Source organism: Eublepharis macularius, chromosome 1 (genome assembly GCF_028583425.1).
Source record: "Eublepharis macularius isolate TG4126 chromosome 1, MPM_Emac_v1.0, whole genome shotgun sequence".
Taxonomy (NCBI): domain Eukaryota; kingdom Metazoa; phylum Chordata; class Lepidosauria; order Squamata; family Eublepharidae; genus Eublepharis; species Eublepharis macularius.
The window spans coordinates 113,416,448-113,436,297 of NC_072790.1; the positions used below are offsets into that span (position 1 = coordinate 113,416,448).

General features: G+C 45.8%; 1 protein-coding gene across 1 annotated transcript in view; it reads right to left on the bottom strand.

The window, feature by feature from the left end:
• Positions 1–618: 618 nt before the first annotated feature.
• Positions 619–19,850, bottom strand: part of ARHGAP18 (Rho GTPase activating protein 18) — an 84,899-nt gene continuing 65,667 nt past the window's right edge. Inside the window, exons 13-15 of the mRNA XM_054975537.1 lie at positions 9,945–10,069; positions 5,951–6,012; positions 619–5,712 (exon numbers count right to left, since the gene is read on the bottom strand). Of these exons, the coding sequence (XP_054831512.1) occupies positions 5,621–5,712; positions 5,951–6,012; positions 9,945–10,069 (279 nt within the window). The 3' untranslated portion in view covers positions 619–5,620. The remainder of the gene's footprint in view (positions 5,713–5,950; positions 6,013–9,944; positions 10,070–19,850) is intronic.

The window sequence follows — 19,850 nt, forward strand, 5'->3', positions numbered from 1 at the left end:
TGGCATTTTTACCAGGAGGATCTCCCAACCAACCACACTGGTATTTGGGGGAGTCACAGGCTGCTGGTGGTAAGGGGAACATGGGAAAAACTGAGGGCTCATTTGGAAAGGGAACACGCTGGAATAGGCATTCCTGTAGATCTGAGGTCATGTGTGTTTTGTCCCCACCCATGTGATTCCTTTTCCTCCCCACTGCCTCCCCTCCAAAGGAGGGTAAGCTGCTGCTTTAAATTCATTCTGCTGCTTTATTTTCATTTGTGACTAGTGATTGAGTGAGTGCATGCAAGCAGGGCTGCTGGGGCTGGCTCTCCAGAGGAGGGTAAGCTGCTTTGAGTTCATTCTGCTTTATTTTCAGGAAATACATGGAGATTTTTGGGGAAAGGGGCCTGAGGGGTGAGTGTTGCCTTCCGACACACTTCTGGTGATGTCAGGGAGTGTGGCATATGCTAATGAGAGATGCTAATGAGTTCCAGCAGTTCTTTTTCTACAAAATGACCCCTGGGAATACCTTATACTTTTGAATGGTAAGCTCCAACACAACACTTAGAAAAAATGATTGAAAATAAGAATATTAGTCAACAATGACTATAATTTATTCTTAAACTTTTCCTATGAACACTTTAAAGCACTGGGCTCTTTCTTGCATACTGCATTTACTTTTTCACTATTCTAATACCACCTTGATTGTGAATTTAACCAGGTAAACCAAAAAACCCCACACATAATACTATTTAGTTGTATACAGTCTGGAAAAAAAATCATACTCCCTTTGCAGTCCCGCAAACATTTTTTTTTACTTTATACCCCGCCTTTCACCCCAATGGGACACATCATTCTCCTTTCCTACATTTTACCTTTTCAACAACCCTGTCAGGTTGGTTAGGCTAAGAAGGTGTGACTGGCCCAAGGTCACCCAGTGAGCTTCCATGGCAGAGTGGGATTCGAACCTAGGCCTCTCAGATCCTAGTCTGACACTCTAATCACTAAGCTGCACTGGCTCTTTTGTTTTTCATGTTCTCCCCTCGCCATAATATATCTCGCATTTTTCTGTATCATGCACTGTACAGTCAAGATCACTATAGAATAGTTACAACTTAAAGAATACATGCAGAATACTTTTGTTAACTATTTTTTTTGCTAACCTGGTTACATTCATACCAAACCTGGTTCAAAATAGTGAAAAAGTGAATTTTCCAACCATTTCAGTGCAGATGACGTCAGGATTGAAATCTGTATCTATCATTGTGAGTACAAAAGTTGGAGGCAATAGTTGTACTGGGTCAAATAAAATGGTATTCAATGATAAAATTTCATGTTATAGAAAAGAATAATGAGGGAAGGCTTCAGCTTCTTTCTTTCTACACCACCCCACCTTGAAGACATCAACATACTGCATAAAACAATACACACACACAAGTGGAAAAGAAATGCGGATTACTGTGCTTCATTTTATATACAAATCTACATACGTGTGAAAATGAAAAATAAAAACTCAACAGTTGATTACACAATCAGTATTCCTCCTGTATACATCATGTAACTTCCAATAATTCAAATAAGAACAGCATTAAGAAAATTCTTTTAATTATACAAAGCTTTTTAGACATCGATAAAAAGATAATGGCACTAACTCAGCAATGAAGTTATTAAAAATAATCTACAGGCCATTTATATATTTTAATGACCACTACAGCTGTTCTCACCAGCAGTAATTGTTCCTGATTTAAATCCCCAGAATTCTGGCTTGGATCAGTTCCAAACTCTAAAATATTACAAAAATGGTTTGCAGTATTAGGCACCTACATTACCCTTTAAACTTATTCTAGATTCAAAAAAGTTTACTTAGGAGTTTTTTCTTTGTCAGCAACAGCCAGTGAAGAGTGTACATCGGTAGGACCTGCCAGCTGCCACTGTGTCACAGGCAAGGAGGGAGGAGAAAGTCCTTACGGGTAGCTGCCTGAAGGCAGTGAGGAGGGAAGCAAGAGATATCTCAACACCATGTGACTAGGCAACTGCTCTCTGCCTGTGCAGGTGGCTGGCTGCTAGCCAGTTAGAAACCAAATGTTTGCATGGTGCGGAGTCTGTGGACAAAATGCTTCCTCTGGCTCATAATGACTGCAGGTGAGGAAGTTCCTGCTGGAACTTAGGAATCTATGCTCCTTGTGTAGAGAGAATTCATAAAATCCCTCCCATTGCTTCTAGATAATTTCTGTGGTTGTTGTACAGCAGGCAATTAAAGCACACTTCAGTGGGAATATGCTGCCTCTAAAAATACTCTTCAGAAGTGGCTGCCTCCAGTTCTTGTTTGTTTAAATAGCCTTTTGATTATGAATGCTGTTGCCTCTCTGCCACTTCATCATAGAGCCAGAAAAGCTGCAAGAGCATTAGTGAAACTATCATGCACTGTAACCAGCTATTATCACAGGAAGATAGTGGTAATTTTCTCATTATGAAAATAGGTGTAAGTCATCCTATGACTTAATACTTTTTTTTAAAAAAAAAAATCCTCTTTGTCAATATACAGCTTGCGAAGTGTTGTAGAATAACTATGGAATTGGTTTTTTTGTTATATTTCTACAAGCCTTTGACTTTGTTTCATAAAGAACAAAATCAACAGGCATTCAGTCAATGATAAACCAGCCCTTAAGTACTGTGAGCCACATTAATAGCAGAGAAGTACTAATCTGCACACAACTAGTATACATAGAACTACCATCCATCAAGAAGACAAAATATTTCCTCTCCTCCCAAAAGTCAGCTTTTGACATCATGTTAGGGTATGTTGCCATAAATCTACATGCAAATTGAGCATTACCTACCTGGCATGGATGCCACTGGAAAAGAAATCAATTCTTGCTGGTTCAGGATCTATGCAGCCGTGTAAATATTTTAATCTCCTCCTCAGGTGGGCACACCAGAATATGCAGAAAGTACTTTAACACGCAACACACTATCCTAGTTCAGTTAAACTCTCTCACAGCCATTATCATCCTGAACTACAGGAATCTGGAGCTGCTTTGCCACTGAGACAATGGTTGGCTAGGGATCAACAGTCAGAAAATGGTAGCAGTTTGGCTATATGGCATTTAGTAGAGGAATACACAGATGCATAATAGCAACGAAGTACATTCAATAGTGTAAACATATAAATTTCTGTATATTAAGCAATCATGACTCATGATGACTGCTTTCTTTAGACTTCAGGGCTTCTATACTAAGTTATACTGATTTAATGCTATCTTTGGACAAGTCCAAGAAATGGTGGGGGACTGTTTTTTTAGTGGTAAGTCCATGTAGGCAACTGGCCATATAACATTTAGATTACATAATGTTGTTCTTACACGTTCATATTATTACATGTCTTGTGAGGCATTTACGTCACACAGGACTATTTGTATGCAAGTTCCAAACCAGTTTTTGCAGGGATTCCATTTTTGTGTAGGAAAGAAATAATTTGTGATGCAGCCCTTACTCTCCACACCTGTACTTTTTACCTGAGAATAGCTGAAATTATAACTCACATGGGTCTCCAACAGACAGCTCATAAACTATTGGTAGCTTGCCAGCTGCTGCAGATAGCCTGTGCAATCCCTAGAAGACCCAGGAAAAGATCATTAAAAGTTTCGCGCTAAGCTTTTTTAAAAGTAAAGCTTTTATTTCAAACAACTTTTCTCTCCGCTTCTTATCTGATAGCTTATCTCTGTGCTCTTCCTAGTTCTTGTTCTGTTTCTAGGAGTGAACAACACTTGGTAATTTTGGGGGATTGGGGAGTAGCTTGGGAAATTTTTCACTGCTCAGAAGTAGCTTTTATTAAAGAAAAAGTATACTCCTGCTTTAGGAAATGAGAAGCAGATAGTATTTTGCAACAATTTACTTTGTTATACAGAGAAGGGGGAAATATCATGCAGTAGGAGCAAGGGTTGAACTTAGCTATGCTCGTCAGATGCCCAAACCTAGCCTAGTCTATTTCATCAGGAAGGACTGTTGTCATGGGTTGCAGTTTCTGTGACCTGCATTCCTCCTTCAGCCAAGGCAGCAGCCAAATGAATATGTGCATTAAGTATTTCCAGCACTGCACAGATCAAACATACCTGAGAATATGCTATACTAATAAACCAGAATAATCTCTATACCACATGACTATTGAAAGCAATAGCTATAATGGCATAATACAAAGATACATAATATGAAGCCATAAATGTCTCTATCCAGTTATGACATTATGTCACAGTAATTGGAATATATAAAGGAAGTAGCAAACAAAAATTCAAGCCCTTTATAATGTCCTAAAGGTAACTTCAGTAACACTATATGAACTGTCTTCAGTGTTTGTAAAAAAGTTCAACTGAGCTGCCAAGGCTACTGGGTGATATTGTATAGTTTCATAGTATATACCAATGTACTATATGTCACAGGAGTTATTGCTTTCAATAGGCCTCTGGAAATCCCTCAAGCATGTATATACTAACACAACACACCTCTAATTTGTTTTTTCCCCTACCTGTCAGTCAGGGGTTGCCTGCTAGACCCTATTTGTACTCAGCTGCAGCTGCCTGAAAGCAATTCCCATAACCATGTCAGCAGGAAAAAGAGTTTCTGCAGCTATAGCAGATATGACTGGAGAAGGGTAGGTCAACAGGCTGAATGGGTAGACAGTTTGGGTTGCTCTTAACATCCATCAGAACTGGGATGTATTGAATGAAGTATGTTTTTGGAAGTTTGGGTTGGCCCTCATTGCACTGCTTCTGTTTAGCACAGCTAAACTTCAGCTGTCGTTGTTAGATAGCAATAATCAAAGGCTATGCTGTGTTTAGTTTTCTTTTATGTGAACTCCGCTTGGCCTTGGGCAGATCTGTGGTTTGCTAGAATTGTAATTTTTAGACAGCCCAATCTTAACTCCTCCTGTGGATACACTCTTGTTAGATTGATGCTTCTGAGTGAGGGAAAGCAGAAGAATTTGTGAAGAGCAGTTGTGCTGATGAACTTTTTAAAAGTAGCAAACGGCTAGAGAAACTTCCACATTGGTTATTCTCCTCCTCCTCTGCCCTCCCAGCCTCTGTAGCATTGTAAATAGTGGTTCAATAATTATTCCAGTCTACCTAATCCAGCAGCCACTTTGGCACAGCTGTTTATAGCAGACTAGACTAAAGGAGGTAGACTAAAGAGAAGTGGCTTATTCCCATTTACCACAAGGTTTTAATCCAGTACTATATAGTATATATATATACTATATACACAGCTGCTCTGTTTCCATATGGAGGACAAGCACTTTGAAGATGAGGGCTAATGAGAAATGTGGTTTTGCTAAAGTTGTTACTTTAGATCTTAAGATAATCCTGGTCTTTCATCGAAAATGAGGGCACAAAAAGCACTTGAAGTTAGATGGACCATAGTAAAGGCACAGTGCTTCCCATGAGAAAGTGCTATCCCCAAAGAATAAAACAACTACTGTTGACTTGGAAGATGGGGAGGGCAACTCCTTGTAAAGCCAAATGTAGCATTGCCAATAGCCCTTTTAACAATCCAATACATTTTAAGTATCAAACAATACATTGTTGTCTTATTTTGTTGCATCTGACAAGACAGTCCAGAGTGTATCTTCCATTGAAGATTCAGGAATTCAGCAGTTTTTAGATTTTATAACCCACTCGGCATTTGGGTTTAGTTGATATAAATCCTTCATGTAGGTTTCAATGTCAAGGCAGCGTTCACCTGTTTAGGAAACATTATTATGTAAAGTTACAGATTTCTAAACTTATACCCATATACCTATGTAAAATTGCACATGGATATTGGCAGGGGGAACTGGTAACTTTTCATATACAAAGAAATTCTGACATGGCAAGGGGAACTATCATGCAAACAATCAGTCTCTGTTAATATCAGATTTCAGGATGCAATTTAATAAAAGTTTGAATCTGCTTTAAGTCTGCACAGTAAACAGCCTTACCAATATTTCCCCCAATTTCATATAAAAACACCTCTTCTTTCTTCAGATCTTGGACAGTTCCACTAGAAACAAAATGTAACAAGATGATTAGGCATAATGCCAAATAACTTGGAACCAAGTGCTTATAAAATTGCTCACCAGTTAGGGAAACTGCCAATACACTAAAATTATCCTTGCATTTCTGTATTTTCTCCATCTGTTAACTTACTGAAATAAGAAAGAAGTCTATCATACCTGAATGATAATGGAAAGAGGAATCACACACTCCAACAAACTATCTGGATGTACAATTACCTGAAGGAATACAGATTATATATTTCTGCCTGCCCTCATAGTGGGTCATTTGATTCGCTCCATTTGCTCTCATTATCCAATTTTAATGTTGTCACAAACAATGTTCAGGTTCTACATTTCATGCTTCTGGCATTTCTCTATATTTTTAATTGTTACTTTTAGAATTTCTGCTGACATTAATTGGGGGCGGGCAGAAAGGGAATGATTTCACTTGTGGTGCTATGATTCCTGATCCTCTCATCCTGCCATCAGAAGTGAGATTTTAATGTAACATATATAACATTGGATTTATACACCGTGCTTCAGGACAACTTAACACCCACTCAGAGCGGTTTACAAAGTGTGTTATTATTATCCTCACAACAATCACCCTTGTGAGGTGGTTGGGGCTGAGAGGGCGCTGAGAGAGCTGTGACTAGACATGGGCATGAACCAAAAAAAAATTAACGATCCAGAGGATCGTGGTTTGGTACAGACCACGATCCCGAATTCCCGAACAGCAACGAACATCTCCCATTCCCGAAACGAATCGTGGATCGTGGAGGCCAAAGAGGAGGGGCGCCCCGCTGTTCCCTTCCCAGCGATACAGGAACGGTGGGTGATGCCAGCGGCCGCTGGGCCTGGTGGGCACAGGGAGGAGGCGGGGGGTCTCGCTGCTCGCTGGTGGCACCCCCCACGTGCCCGCCCGCCAGGCCAAAGTGGAGCGCCTTGGTATTCCCAACGAGGGCAGGAACGTGGTTGAAGCTGGCGGCAGCCAAGCCTGGTGGGCTTCCATTGGTGTTTCCAGGGTGACAGAAGGAGGGCAAACAGAGCTCAGGCATTCCCCTGGCTCCGTTGCCAGGGGAATAGATTGCTGGCGCCTGAGCCCGAATGCCACGATCCAGGCCTTTCCCGACTGCTGGATCATTGGCCGTGGATGATCACGATCTGCCGGGTCATGATCGCGCGATCGCCATTTTCGTGGGTTTTTGACATTCGTAATGTGATTCATGCCCATCTCTAGCTGTGACTGACCCACATTGCATTGTATTTTTATAAATGTTGTACCTTGCCCTGAACCCACTTGCGGGAAGGGCAAGTTAGAAATTTAATTTGTTGTTGTTGTTGTTAATGATGATGATGATTGTCCGGGGTCTGAGTCCCAGCCCCCAGACTTGCCAGGAGGGAACAGTGGGAGGCAACCGGGAGGCAGCGGCCCTGCCACTCCAGCCAGCAACTAGGTACAGAACCTGCCTACTCCAGGAGGAAGGGGCAAAAGGCCAAAGCCTCAGAGTGCTGGAGGGAACAGGGAGAGACCAGCTAGCCCCACCCTCCAGGGGGAAGAGAGGGGCTAAGCAGGACAGAGGAAAAGGGCCAAGGCAGAGGGAATAGGGACCCAGCAGCAGCCCAAACAGGGCCCTTACCAGCCAAAGAGAAGAAGCAGCCACTACAGCCCAGAGCCACACCCCGGCTAGAAGACAGTAGCCTGGCTCAGGAGTTGCTAGGAGCCAAGCCCCTCCAAGTGGAACTGCCACAGGCATTCTGGGGGAGAAGATGGGTAGCCCCACCCAGCATCAATGAGCAGGCAGCCCAGAAGCTGGCCAGGGCAATTCCTTGCAAGCAAGGCCAGGGAAGCTCAGCAGCACAGAAGCCGGCTGGGGCAGCTCCTCGCGAGCAAGGCCAGGCAAGCTCAGCCGCTCAAAGGCCTACTGGGGCAGCTCCTCATAAGCAAGGCCAAGGAGACCTCAGCTGGGAATGGCTCACATTCAACCCCACCCTGCCAGCAAGGCAAGAAAGCCTAGAAGGGATTAGTGATAGGAGGGAAACACCTGAGGGAAGGCACAGCTGGGCCAAGTCAGGAGAGGGAACAAGCCTGGAAGGAGGGAGAGGCAGAGAAAGGAAACCCTGTAAAGGGTGGCTAGGAAGAGCTCTGAGGTGGTGGGTGTGAGTAAGGAGTGATGGCGTGGAGTGAGAACAGAGCAGTGCGAGAGTGGAGGCTTGGAGGAGAGTTCTGGGAGGAGGAGATGATGGAGGACGCACGGGGTGAGCAGGCCAGGTTGAGCAGGCCAGTGAGTGGACTGAGAGGGAGTCTGGGTGATGTATACCACCCCTCCTTCCACAGAGCAGGGTCCTGAAGCATCCCTGGCGCCCCTCTGACATCAGGGCCGGCCCAGTCGGTGCCCCGCCCAGCGGTAGCAGCAACAAGCCCTGACAATGATAATAAAAGGCCACCCAGCTAGCTTCAAGAGGAGGAGTGGGAAATCAAATCAGGTTCTCCAGATTAGAGTCCTGCCACTCTTAACCACTATACCAAACTGGCTCTCTCACACCAGAGTTTACAATTTCAATCATTGTAGAAGTGATATATTGGCTGTTAGGTAAGAAATGGATCATCAAACAAATTGAAAGGTTCAGTTCAAGTTCTGGAGAGGAGAAGCAAGCCTTTTTCACAGAAAAGGTTCTCAACACGAGGCATGTTACAGTGGTGGAAACTGCTTTGCATGTGCTCACCTGTTTATTTTTAACTGAAAAACAGTACGAAAAATTATTCAGTCAGGGAAGAATTAAAAAGCACCCTTTAAAAACGAACACCAACATGTGTATAAGCATAACTTGAGGGGGGGGGGGGGAAGAATTGTACTTCATGTTATGACTGATGGAACAAGCGCTGTCCAGCAGAAGCCTGCAGAAATGCTGCACATTTAAATTACACATGAAAAAAGAATCTCTTTCTCAAAAAAATAAAAGATGTCTGCGTGATCCCTTACAAGCTTGCAATACTTCAGGATATGAAGTATAGTAATTTCAAGATCTGTTAACAGACATAATAATAATAATGGCCTGAACCGACATGACACTCTTCTACTATAACTAAAGCTACCTTCAAACTGGTTCCAAAGGATCAGAGGACTGTGAAGTGAATTGGGGGGGGGGGAGGGGGGCTACTGCAGACAGATGAGGAAATGTGCAAAAAAATGCCTTCGCCATAAAAGCCCAGGCCCAAGACTTACCTGGGGCCCTAGTTTGCAGCCTGCAGGGAGTGAAGGGGCACACGGCATGGTAGCTACTATTATCAGGGGCCTGATGGCTCCCTTCGGATGGGGCAGGTCCCTGCCCTGCATTCCAGGAGCCCAACCAGATGGTGGGTTCCTCAACGGGAGGGCTTTCCCATCAGTGGCCCATCAGGATGCAGCCACCTTCTGGCTACTGGCAGGGAGGAAAGGCTGCAGAGCCACTGGGCTACTTGTCATAGTGCCAGGCAACAAACAAATGCAAACCTGTTTGTCAACTACTAGAATCTTTCTTTTATACATTTAAATACACAGACTCAAATTTTACTAAGATCTCTTTCCTTTCCAACCCCTCTTAATGTGACCACTATCTTCTCTCTCACAAATCTATATACAAATATCTAAGCTCCATAGATGAAATCCCTAAGCCAGCTGACAAAACAGGAAGCAATTCCTAGTTTACATGTATTACAGCATTGCTGTATGTCAGTAAGCATGGCCAAGAATGACCACTAGAAAATTAAAGAATAATGCAGACTTTTTTTAAAATTAGTTTATTGACTTCTTTAAAATGAATGCTTTGGCAGATACTATCAAATTAAAAATCCATTGAACTTTTGGATAGAACTAGTCACATTTTTGTTGCTGATACAAGCTGCTGCTTAAACCAATGAAGTGTTCAGAAAACAGCAAAAGATGGGGGGTCATACCTTTTTTGGCTGAGAAACCTGGCAACTACATCGCCAGCTTTTAGTTCTTCTGTCAGCTGAATTGCCATGGAAACTTTGGAAAGATGAGGTGCTTGCACCCGTATTACTCCCTGAGGAACATCAGCCTGCAAAGCAGTAATGAAATTGGAACATAGCAGCTTGCAGATGGGTTTGAGGAGCTTCTCAAAACACAGTGCAGATTAATTAATTTGGACAGATCACATTCGGAATGCTCAAGTAAAATGCATTGTTTTTCTCAGAGCAGGAAAAAAAACTTATATGGTTTATTGAAATGCTTATAGACTATCTTTTCCATAGTAATGGAACACCCTGTTACATATTTTCACAGAGATAATATGATAAAGTGTCACCACCATATTTAGGCAGAGGTTCAGCATATTATGGACAAATTTAATTTTAATTTAATTTTAATTTATTATATTTATATTCCGCCCTCCCTGCTTTCGCAGGCTCAGGGCAGATAACAAATACAAACATCACCCAACCATTAAAAACATTTAAAAGCATTAAATAATACATTAAAAACATTTAAAAGCATTAAATATTACAGTTCATACTGCATAGTAGTTCATACATGCCTCTGTGTTTGCATAGGGGCGATGGTTTAACCCCCCCTCCACTGGGGGGGGGCACCGCCCGGCGTCAACCATATGCCTGGAGGAATAGCTCTGTCTTACAGGCCCGGCAAAATGCAAGCAAATCTTGCCGGGCCCTTGTCTCGCAAGACAGAGCATTCCACCAGGCCGGGGCCAGGACTGAAAAGGCCCTGGCCCTGGTCAACACCAGGCTGGCCTCCCTAGGGCCAGGGACACTTAAAAGATGTTTTCCACCAGAGCGGAGAGTCCTCTGGGGCTCATAAGGTGAGAGACGGTCCCTCAGATACGTCGGTCCCAATCCGCGTAGGGCTTTGTAGGTTAACTCCAAAACCTTGAACCTGATTCGGTACTCCACTGGCAGCCAATGCAGCTGGCGTAGCACTGGTGTAATATGCTCCCACACCGGTGCTCCAGCAATGACCCGCGCTGCTGCATTCTGTACCAGCTGTAACCACTGGATCAGGCCCACGGGAAGCCCAGTGTAGAACGCGTTACAGTAATCCAACCTAGAGGTGACCATTGCTTGGACCACTGTAGTCAAGTCACAGGGAGACAAATAAGGGGCAAGCTGCCTGGCCTGCCGAAGATGATAAAAGGAAGACCTGGCAACTGCAGTGATCTGGTCCTCCATCTTCAGGGAGGAATCCAGAATCACCCCCAGGCTCCTAACTCTCGGGGCCAGTGTAAGTACTGCCCCATCAAGTGTAGGAAGCTGGGGTCCCAAAGCCATCTCCCCACGACCCACATACAGGACATCCGTCTTCGTGGGATTCAATTTCAGCCGACTTTGTCTCAACCAACCAGCCACAGCCTCAAAAGCACACTCCAGGGCATCAGGGGCCAATCCAGGCTGCCCATCCAACAGCAGATAAAGCTGGGTGTCATCCGCGTATTGGTGACACCCAAGCCCGAAACTCCGCACCAGCCGGGCGAGGGGGCGCATATAGATATTAAACAATAATGGAGAGAGTATCGCTCCCTGTGGCACACCACCTACCAGTGGCCTACGAGATGACACTCTCTCCCCAAGCACCACCCGCTGTCCCCGATCATGGAGAAAGGAAACCAGCCACTGCAGTGCTGTCCCCTGAATCCCCACATCGGCAAGGCGGTGGGTCAAAAGCTCATGATCAACTGTATCAAATGCTGCTGACAGATCCAGCAAAATCAGCAGTGCTGATCCGCCCTGATCCAGATGTCTGCGGAGATCGTCTGTGAGGGCAACCAGCAATGTCTCGACCCCATGTCCCAGGCAGAAACCCGACTGGAAGGGGTCTAGGGCCGAGGTCTCCTTCAGGAAATTCTGCAGTTGCTTCTCTGCCGCCCGCTCAATCACCTTCCCCAAAAATGGAAGGTTGGAAACCGGTCGGTAATTGAGCAGGTCAGCAGGATCTAATGATTATTTCTTCAGAAGAGGCCGTACCACAGCTTCCTTCAGCGCCTTGGGAAAAACCCCAGAGCTCAAGGAAAGGTTTATAATCACCTCCAAGGAATCCCGAAGCCCGTCAACACTGGCTTTCACCAGCCATGACGGGCATGGGTCCAAGGGGCATGTGGTAGGCCGTACCACCTGCAGAATCCTGTCCACCTCTTCCCCGAAAAGAGGGCTGAAATGATCTAATATGGGTCCTGAAGACGGCCAAGGGGCCTCTAGTTCATTTACTGTATCAACAGTGGCTGGTAAGTCGCGGCGGAGAAGCAAGATCTTATCAGTAAAAAAGCTCGCAAAAGCCTCACAGCTTATCTCCAAATTCAACTTTTGATGGTCTCCACCTGATTGGGAGACCAATGAACGGACCACATTAAATAATTTAGCTGGGCGTGAGCTAGCTGATGCGATGGAAGCTGCATAATATTCTTTCTTCACAGCTTTCACCACCATCTCATAGGACTTCATAAACAGCCTATAAGATGTTCTTGCTTCCTCGTCACGAGATCGCCGCCACACACGTTCAAGTTGTCTTAGCTCCCGTTTCTGTTGCCGCAGCTCCTCTGTATACCAAGGAGCCTGGCGATTCCGGCAGTGAAGAGGATGACGGGGGGCGATTTCATCGATGGCCTCAGAGAGCCGGACTTGCCAGCCCTCCACTAGCTCATCTAATGAACCACCGTGGAGCATCCCGCAGAGCATTCTGGAACCCAATTGGGTCCATAAGAATCCGCGGGCGAGCATAAATTTGTTCACCGCCCTTGCAGGGGGGGTGGCATGCCCAGCCGGGCCTTCAGAACCGCGTGGTCTGACCATGGCACCAACTCTGCTTTATCCAGAACCACATCCAATCCCATCCTGAAGATCAAATCTAGCGTGTGGCCTGCTTCATGTGTGGGTGCTGATACAAACTGGGAGAGTCCCAGTGTTGTCATGGCTGACACCAGGTCCGTAGCCTGTATTGAGGTGGCATCATCTACATGGGCATTGAAATCCCCCAGCACCATCAACCTGGGGTACTCCAAGGCCCACCCAGCAACCACCTCTAGCAGGCGCAGTAAGGCATCTGCTGGTGCGCTGGGCGGTCGGTACACCAAGCAGACGGCCAAACTCTCCTCGGCATTCCACACCAGGCCCACATAATCAATGCCAGAGATCTTCGGGGCGGGAAGCGGCTTGAAGGAGAAACCCTCCCGGACAAGGATTGCCACCCCTCCCCCCCCGACCCTCAGTTCGTTACTGATGAAGGACTGCATAATCCGGGGGGGTCAGCTCACCAAGAGCAACTGTTTCGCCTTCCCTCACCCAAGTCTCGGTCACGCATACCAGGTCCATATTAGCTGCCATAAAAGTATCATGCAGCATACTGCTCTTATTATTTATGGACCTGGCATTGCACAACATCAGTGTCGAAGGAGGATTTTTCCTAGCTCCAACGCCGGCGTGCCTTGGGATGGGGCGTAGGTTAGAAGGGCACCGAGCCTCTCCACATCTCCGTGACCTTCTCCCTTTAAACCAGGCCCCACCGCCATACCTCCCCTGTCCCCAGAGGACTGGTATCCCTGGCCCCATCTCAGATGCCTTCTTCATATCCATCCCCCTATCACAGCAGACAAGCACTTGAAGTATTAGTTTTACACACACACCAAATTCTGTTCTGCTTTTAAGCAACAACAGGAACACTCTTATGATAGTTTAACTTCCCCTTTTCAGAAATCCCAGAACATTAATGAAGTTTATACAATTCTCAATTGTTACTGAGAAAGGTTACTTCAGATTCTGAATAATGTATCAACTACTAAAAGACTGTTCTTTTAAAATAAATTGTAATAACATACAAAATTCCAACTCATTAGTTCTATCATGCGGTGATTATTCTAGGCCTTACCCACCACCACTGAACTTGGCTCTTCATATGCTAGGATAATAATATCAAAAGCATTAACACACTAGAAGAGTGGGTCTTACACAGCAGTATGGTGACTTCATCAAGTTTTTCGAGTTATTTCATATGTAAAGAAGAAATTAAAAAATCATGTTGCAGGACCATAGTGGGGGGTGGAGGGAGAGTTAAACAGAAACACACAGCCACAGAGAGCCACATACTCCAGGAACATTAAATACTGTGACCCAAGGGATAATGCCGTTAACACTGGCATAGGTTCAGATGCAACACCAAACAAAGCAGGAACCTTCAATTCATTGGCTGTCTCTCCTTCCCACAAACTATAGTTCCTGGTTTGGGCAAATGTCTCCACCAGCACTGCAGGATTGTAAGTTACCACTGCTAGTTTGGACACAGCAACAAACTATGATTTGTCTAAAACTGAAAAGTCACTGATCAGTTTGTGGCACATATCCACAGGAGGCTGTCAGGATATAATATGTTCTGTGGTTCCTTGGTCAGAGTTACGCCATGTTTAATACTGTAGTCGTTAGCCTTTCTCTCCCTCCAGGTCCAGGTGTTATTTTGACGGTGCTTTCCATGGGAGAGAATACTCTTATCTGTTTCTACAGCCAGAGACCTCGACAGGCCAAGCCTTCCCACAGCAAAGTTCTCATTGCTATGGAAGATGGGGGGGGGGAGGCTGGGAGTGAAGGGTTAGATGTACCACATGTTATGTTTTCTTTTTTCATTCTCGACAATGACTGTGTTCAGCGAAGATCCTTTATAGGCCTTGGAATATGGATACTTGTGTCAGAGCCTAGTCTTTCAATAAACCTTTTGAAATCAAGAAACTGTGCTTCTTGCAGAAGGGGGAGACGAACTCTAGACAACAGGGATTCCATAGTCTGACATTTTGTCGAGAATCTACTTTTACTCCCCCGACCCCTCACCCAGGGAGGATGGATACCAGCGGGAACCTGACTGATCCGTCTGTGCCTGGACAGAAGGGTAACGGGACTACAGAACTGCCTGCCGGTGGTACCAGGCAGGACCGAGCAACTCTTGAGGGAGTTCAACCTAAAACGAGTGGGATCCATGAACATGAACAGCTGATATCATTGCCAACTCCTTGGCAGTGGGGCTCCAGACCCCGGGAAACCAGGGAGAGGCAAGCTGGCACCATGTTTTCCCGCTCGATGATTCATCTAAGTCGGACTGCCGGGTCGACGGAGCAGGGAGCAACGGGAGGACCTGTTTGGGAAACGGGTCGCCTGTCCACGCTCTTGGCGGGCGCTACTTGGACCAGCTCCCAACAGTGGTTTAGATGGGATGCGGAGGCCGGGCACCTGGTGGAGGATGTCCAACGGGGGGAGGCCAGTGGGCCTCAGAACTGGGAGACTGCGCGTAATGAACTTTTAAGTTGGGATTACACCAATGTGGGCTCAACTGGAACTTGGGACACTGGCGCAGGAGCCCCAGCCGCAGACCCACGTTGGAACCGATTACAAAATCAAGCTCATGTGGTGCAGTATAGAATACTGGCCATTACGGGAATGGCTAAGGGCTGGATGGCTAGTGCTGCGGAAGAGGAAGAATGCCCCAGGGAAACTTCGGTGGGTGAAGATTGGGTACCGGGGGTTTCAGGTGACGCTGAGGAAGAAGCAGATAGACAGCAGCGCGACTGGGAAGAGACCCTGCTCCTGCCGGATCAGACCGTGCCAGCCGAGGGGGAGGAGGTGGAGTACGGCACTCCTGCCCATTACCAGCAGCTGGAAGGCCGGCTGGATGCGATGGAAGGGGACCTGGCCCAAGCTGTCTATCTAATCGGCCTGCTGGTGCAGGGTGAGGGCTCCACCCGGCCGGTTTCTCAAGCCCGGGAGGCAGGAGGGGCGCACGCACCGCAGGCCATTTCGGTTATCTAAAGACTTTACACTTGGTTCAAAGACAATTTTGGTGGCCAGGAATGAGAAGGGATGTGTCACAATATGTGTCTTCCTGTCCTACTTGCATTATGGCCAAGCCTAGAAGGGGAAAGCCTCCTGGATTGCTACAGCCCCTGGAAGTTCCTAATCGGCCTTGGGAGGTGATCTCTATGGACTTTATCACTGATCTACCCCACTCAAAAGGTTGTACTTGTATTTTAGTAGTGGTGGATTTGTTTTCCAAACAAGCTCATTTCATTCCGTGTACCACTGTGCCTACAGCTAGAAAGCTGGCCAGTTTGTTCATGAAACATATTGTAAAACTGCACTCTTTTCCTTCCAAGGTGATTTCGGATCGCAGTGGACAGATCGTTGCCAACTTTTGGCGGGAGCTTTTACAACTGGCAGGCATTGAACAAGGATTAAGCTCCGCCTACCATCCCGAGAGTGATGGGCAGTCTGAAAGGCTAAATCAAGTGTTAGAGCAATTCCTCAGGTGTTACATTAATTTTCAGCAGGATAACTGGACCGAGCTGATCCATTTAGCAGAATATTCGTATAACAATTCGGTCCACAGTTCCACAGGAGAAACACCTTTTAAAATTGTGCATGGCTATGAAGGAGTCGCGTTTCCATTTGACTTACAACCAGAAAGCCAGCAAGCCGGAGACTTGGGAGATTGGTGGACCTCCATCTCCAAGCAATGGACCTTAATTCAAAAGACTCTGGCCAAAGCGAAAGCGGATTATAAAAAGTATGCTGATCGCCATCGTGTGGGGCAGTGGGAATTGCAGCCTGGGGGAAAAGTCTACATCTCCACCAAGAACTTTAAAACAGAGCAAGCCAGCAAAAAATTAGGATTGAAATATTTGGGATCCTTTGAAATCAAAAAGTCATAAATGGGGTGACAGCAGAACTCGAACTCCCGAAGAATCTACGCCATGTACACCCCACATTTCACATCAGCCTACTGAAAAAAGCACCACCCCCAGATGAATGGCATCCTGAGCAACCGATACCCCATCCAACTCTGATTGATGGCCAAGTACACTATGAAATAAAAGAGATTTTGGACTCAAAACGCAAACATAATAAACTCTTTTACCTAGTTAGCTGGAAAGACTTTGAGGAGGGGTTCAGAAAGTGGGTGGAGGCTTCTCAGGTCAGAGCCCCAAGGCTCCTTGCTAAGTTTCATTCTAGGTACCCAGAAAAGGCGGGGCCAGAAGGGTGAGAGGAGGGGTCTTAAGGGGGGCAGAATGTCAGGATCTAATATGTTCTGTCGTTCCTTGGTCAGAGTTACGCCATGTTTAATACTGTAGTCGTTAGCCTTTCTGTCCCTCCAGGTCCAGGTGTTATTTTGACCGTGCTTTCCATGGGAGAGAATACTCTTATCTGTTTCTACAGCCAGAGACCTTGACGGGCCGAGCCTTCCCACAGCAAAGTTCTCATCGCTATGGAAGATGGGGGGGGGGGAGGCTGGGAGTGAAGGATTAGATGTACCACATGTTATGTTTTCTTTTTTCATTCTCAACAATGACTGTTCAGCCAAGATCCTTTATAGGCCTTGGAATATGGACACTTGTGTCAGAGCCTAGTCTTTCAATAAACCTTTTGAAACCAAGAAACTGTGCTTCTTGCAGAAGGGGGAGACGAACTCTAGATAACAGGGATTCCATAGTCTGACAGAGGCAACATGAGAAAATTCAAGGCTCCTTCCATGATTTTTAAGCCTCATGGTTTGGGATTATGTCTGAAACATGCACAGTCTTTCTTTAGCCCCTTACTCTGTACCTGCAACTGCCATAGCCAGCCCTTACCTCTGTGAATCCACAGAAAGAATTTACTCAGCATCATAACCAGGCTAGTAAGGCCTACTGTAGTCAGTATGTGCTTACACAGCACACAAACTGTGATGTGTAATGAACCCTCTCAGTTTACAGGTATGTAATCAGATTGCCATGTAGGCCAACTCGATTTGTACTGTGGTGACCAAATACAAGGGAGGAGAGGATTACTGTAACATTTACTGGTGAAGGAACTAGGACACATACATTAGGAAAATACCATCAGTTTTCCTGCCCTTCTTTACACTGGCCCTACAAAAGAGTGCCTTTCCCCCCTTTAAAATCTTAAAGGAAATGTTAAAGGGGGAAAGGCATTTTTTTTCTTATTAAAAAAGATGTGCCTGTATTCTAAGCTCATTTCATGTGTGCAGATACAATTTTAAAAAATTATTGTGAGTAAATAGTCCTAGACTATGCCACAGTAATAAATCAAGATGGGTAGCTGTGTTAGTCTGACTGTAGCACTAGAAAAGAGCAAGAGTCCAGTAGGACCTATAAAACTAACAAAATTTGTGGTAGGGTATGAGATTTCATGAGTCACAGGTCCGGCTCACTCCTTCAGATACAGCTAGACTGTGAGTCCATCAGTTTTTATACCTTAGAAAGTGGAGTGATTTCAGATGCCGAATGACAATTGCAGGTAAATGACAATAGCTGGTGTGATTGTATAGAGGGGGATATGCCATGGTAATCACTCTCTCTTCTTCATACAGAGCAAATTAATGAAAGAGTTCTGTATTCCTAGCAAACAATAGTTTGCTAGAGCCCGGAAAACCCACAACAACCATCAAACAATAGTTTGTAATTATGAACAAGCCACAAACTATGTTCTTCCTTCATATCTAATTTCCACACCTAAGCTTGTGGTTCAGAAGCCCTTTCAAATTATGGCTGGCAGCATGTTCAAATGTATTGCATTTGTCAGGGCTTGCTGTGGCCACCACTGGGCAGGGCATCGGCATGCCTGGCCCTGACATCAAAGGGGTGTCAGGGATACTGCAGGACCCTGCTCTGTGGAAGGAGGGGCGGGTATACATCACCCAGACTCCCTCTCAGTCCACTCACTGGCCTGCTCAACCTGACCCAGTCCTCCCCCTTGGCCTCCTCCATCTCCTTTATCCACCTTCCTCCTTGCCGCTCACTTCCAACTCCACTCCATCACTCCTACTCAACCCACACCACCCTGTGGGTGGACTTTCCTTATATCCTAACCCTCATCCCAGGCTCCACCTGCCAGGCCACATCCCTCCTTTGCCTTCCAGCATTGTCCTGGGCTGCCTCAAGCAGTTGCAGCTGGGGTAGCTGATTTGGCTGCATTGGCCCACTACAGCTGTGTCTTGTTGGCTGGCTGTCAAGCCTCTCTAGCTGAGCTGATTGCTGAAGGCAGGCCCAGCTGTGGCCCCTTGGCTGGCTGCCCAGCTTCTCCAACCGAATGCCTCAGGCAGCTCCATCTGGAGTTGCTTTGCTCCTGGCATCCCCTGAGCCAGGTTATTGCCTTCTAGCTGGGCTGTAGGCTGGGGCGCGGCTCTGAGCTGCTGTGGCTGCTTCTTCTCCCTGGCTGGTAAGGCCTCCACTTGGATAGCTGCTGGGGCCCTGTCCCCACTGCCTTTGCCCTCTCCCTCTGCTCTGACTCCCTCAGGGTTGATCCCATGCTCCCTGCTTGGCCCCTATCCTCCCACTGGAGGGTGGTCTTACCTTGTTCCGGAAAACAGCAAAATATCACGAGAAGACGCGATAACAGTGTCTTCTCGCGAGATTTTGCGTGAGATTTTGCTGTTTTCCAGAACAAGGTAAGCCGTGTGGAAATGGCCATCATTAAAATTATACATGATATGTGTTTGCAAGACTAGATTTCTAGTTTCCAAACAATATTCAAAACCTAAACCACCATAATCCACATCTTCTTTGATATTCTGTATACAGATATACTGCTACAGCAGAAGAAATATCCCTTTTTTCAAAACCCTTACAAAGCAGTGTCTTGTCTTCTGAAGACTGTGGTTAACTTATTTCTAAATTTTTATATCCAGAAAACATGGAACAAGTTCACTCATTGTTTTCACACAAGATCAGACAAATTGTGCCTCACAGAGCCAAACAGAGCCTGGGCTGTGTACCAGGGCTGCTAAAGAATTCCCCCCATTTTTCCAGTTCAGACTGAGGTGGGGAAAGGAGTCATCATGGCTAGTAGGCCAAATTGCCACAA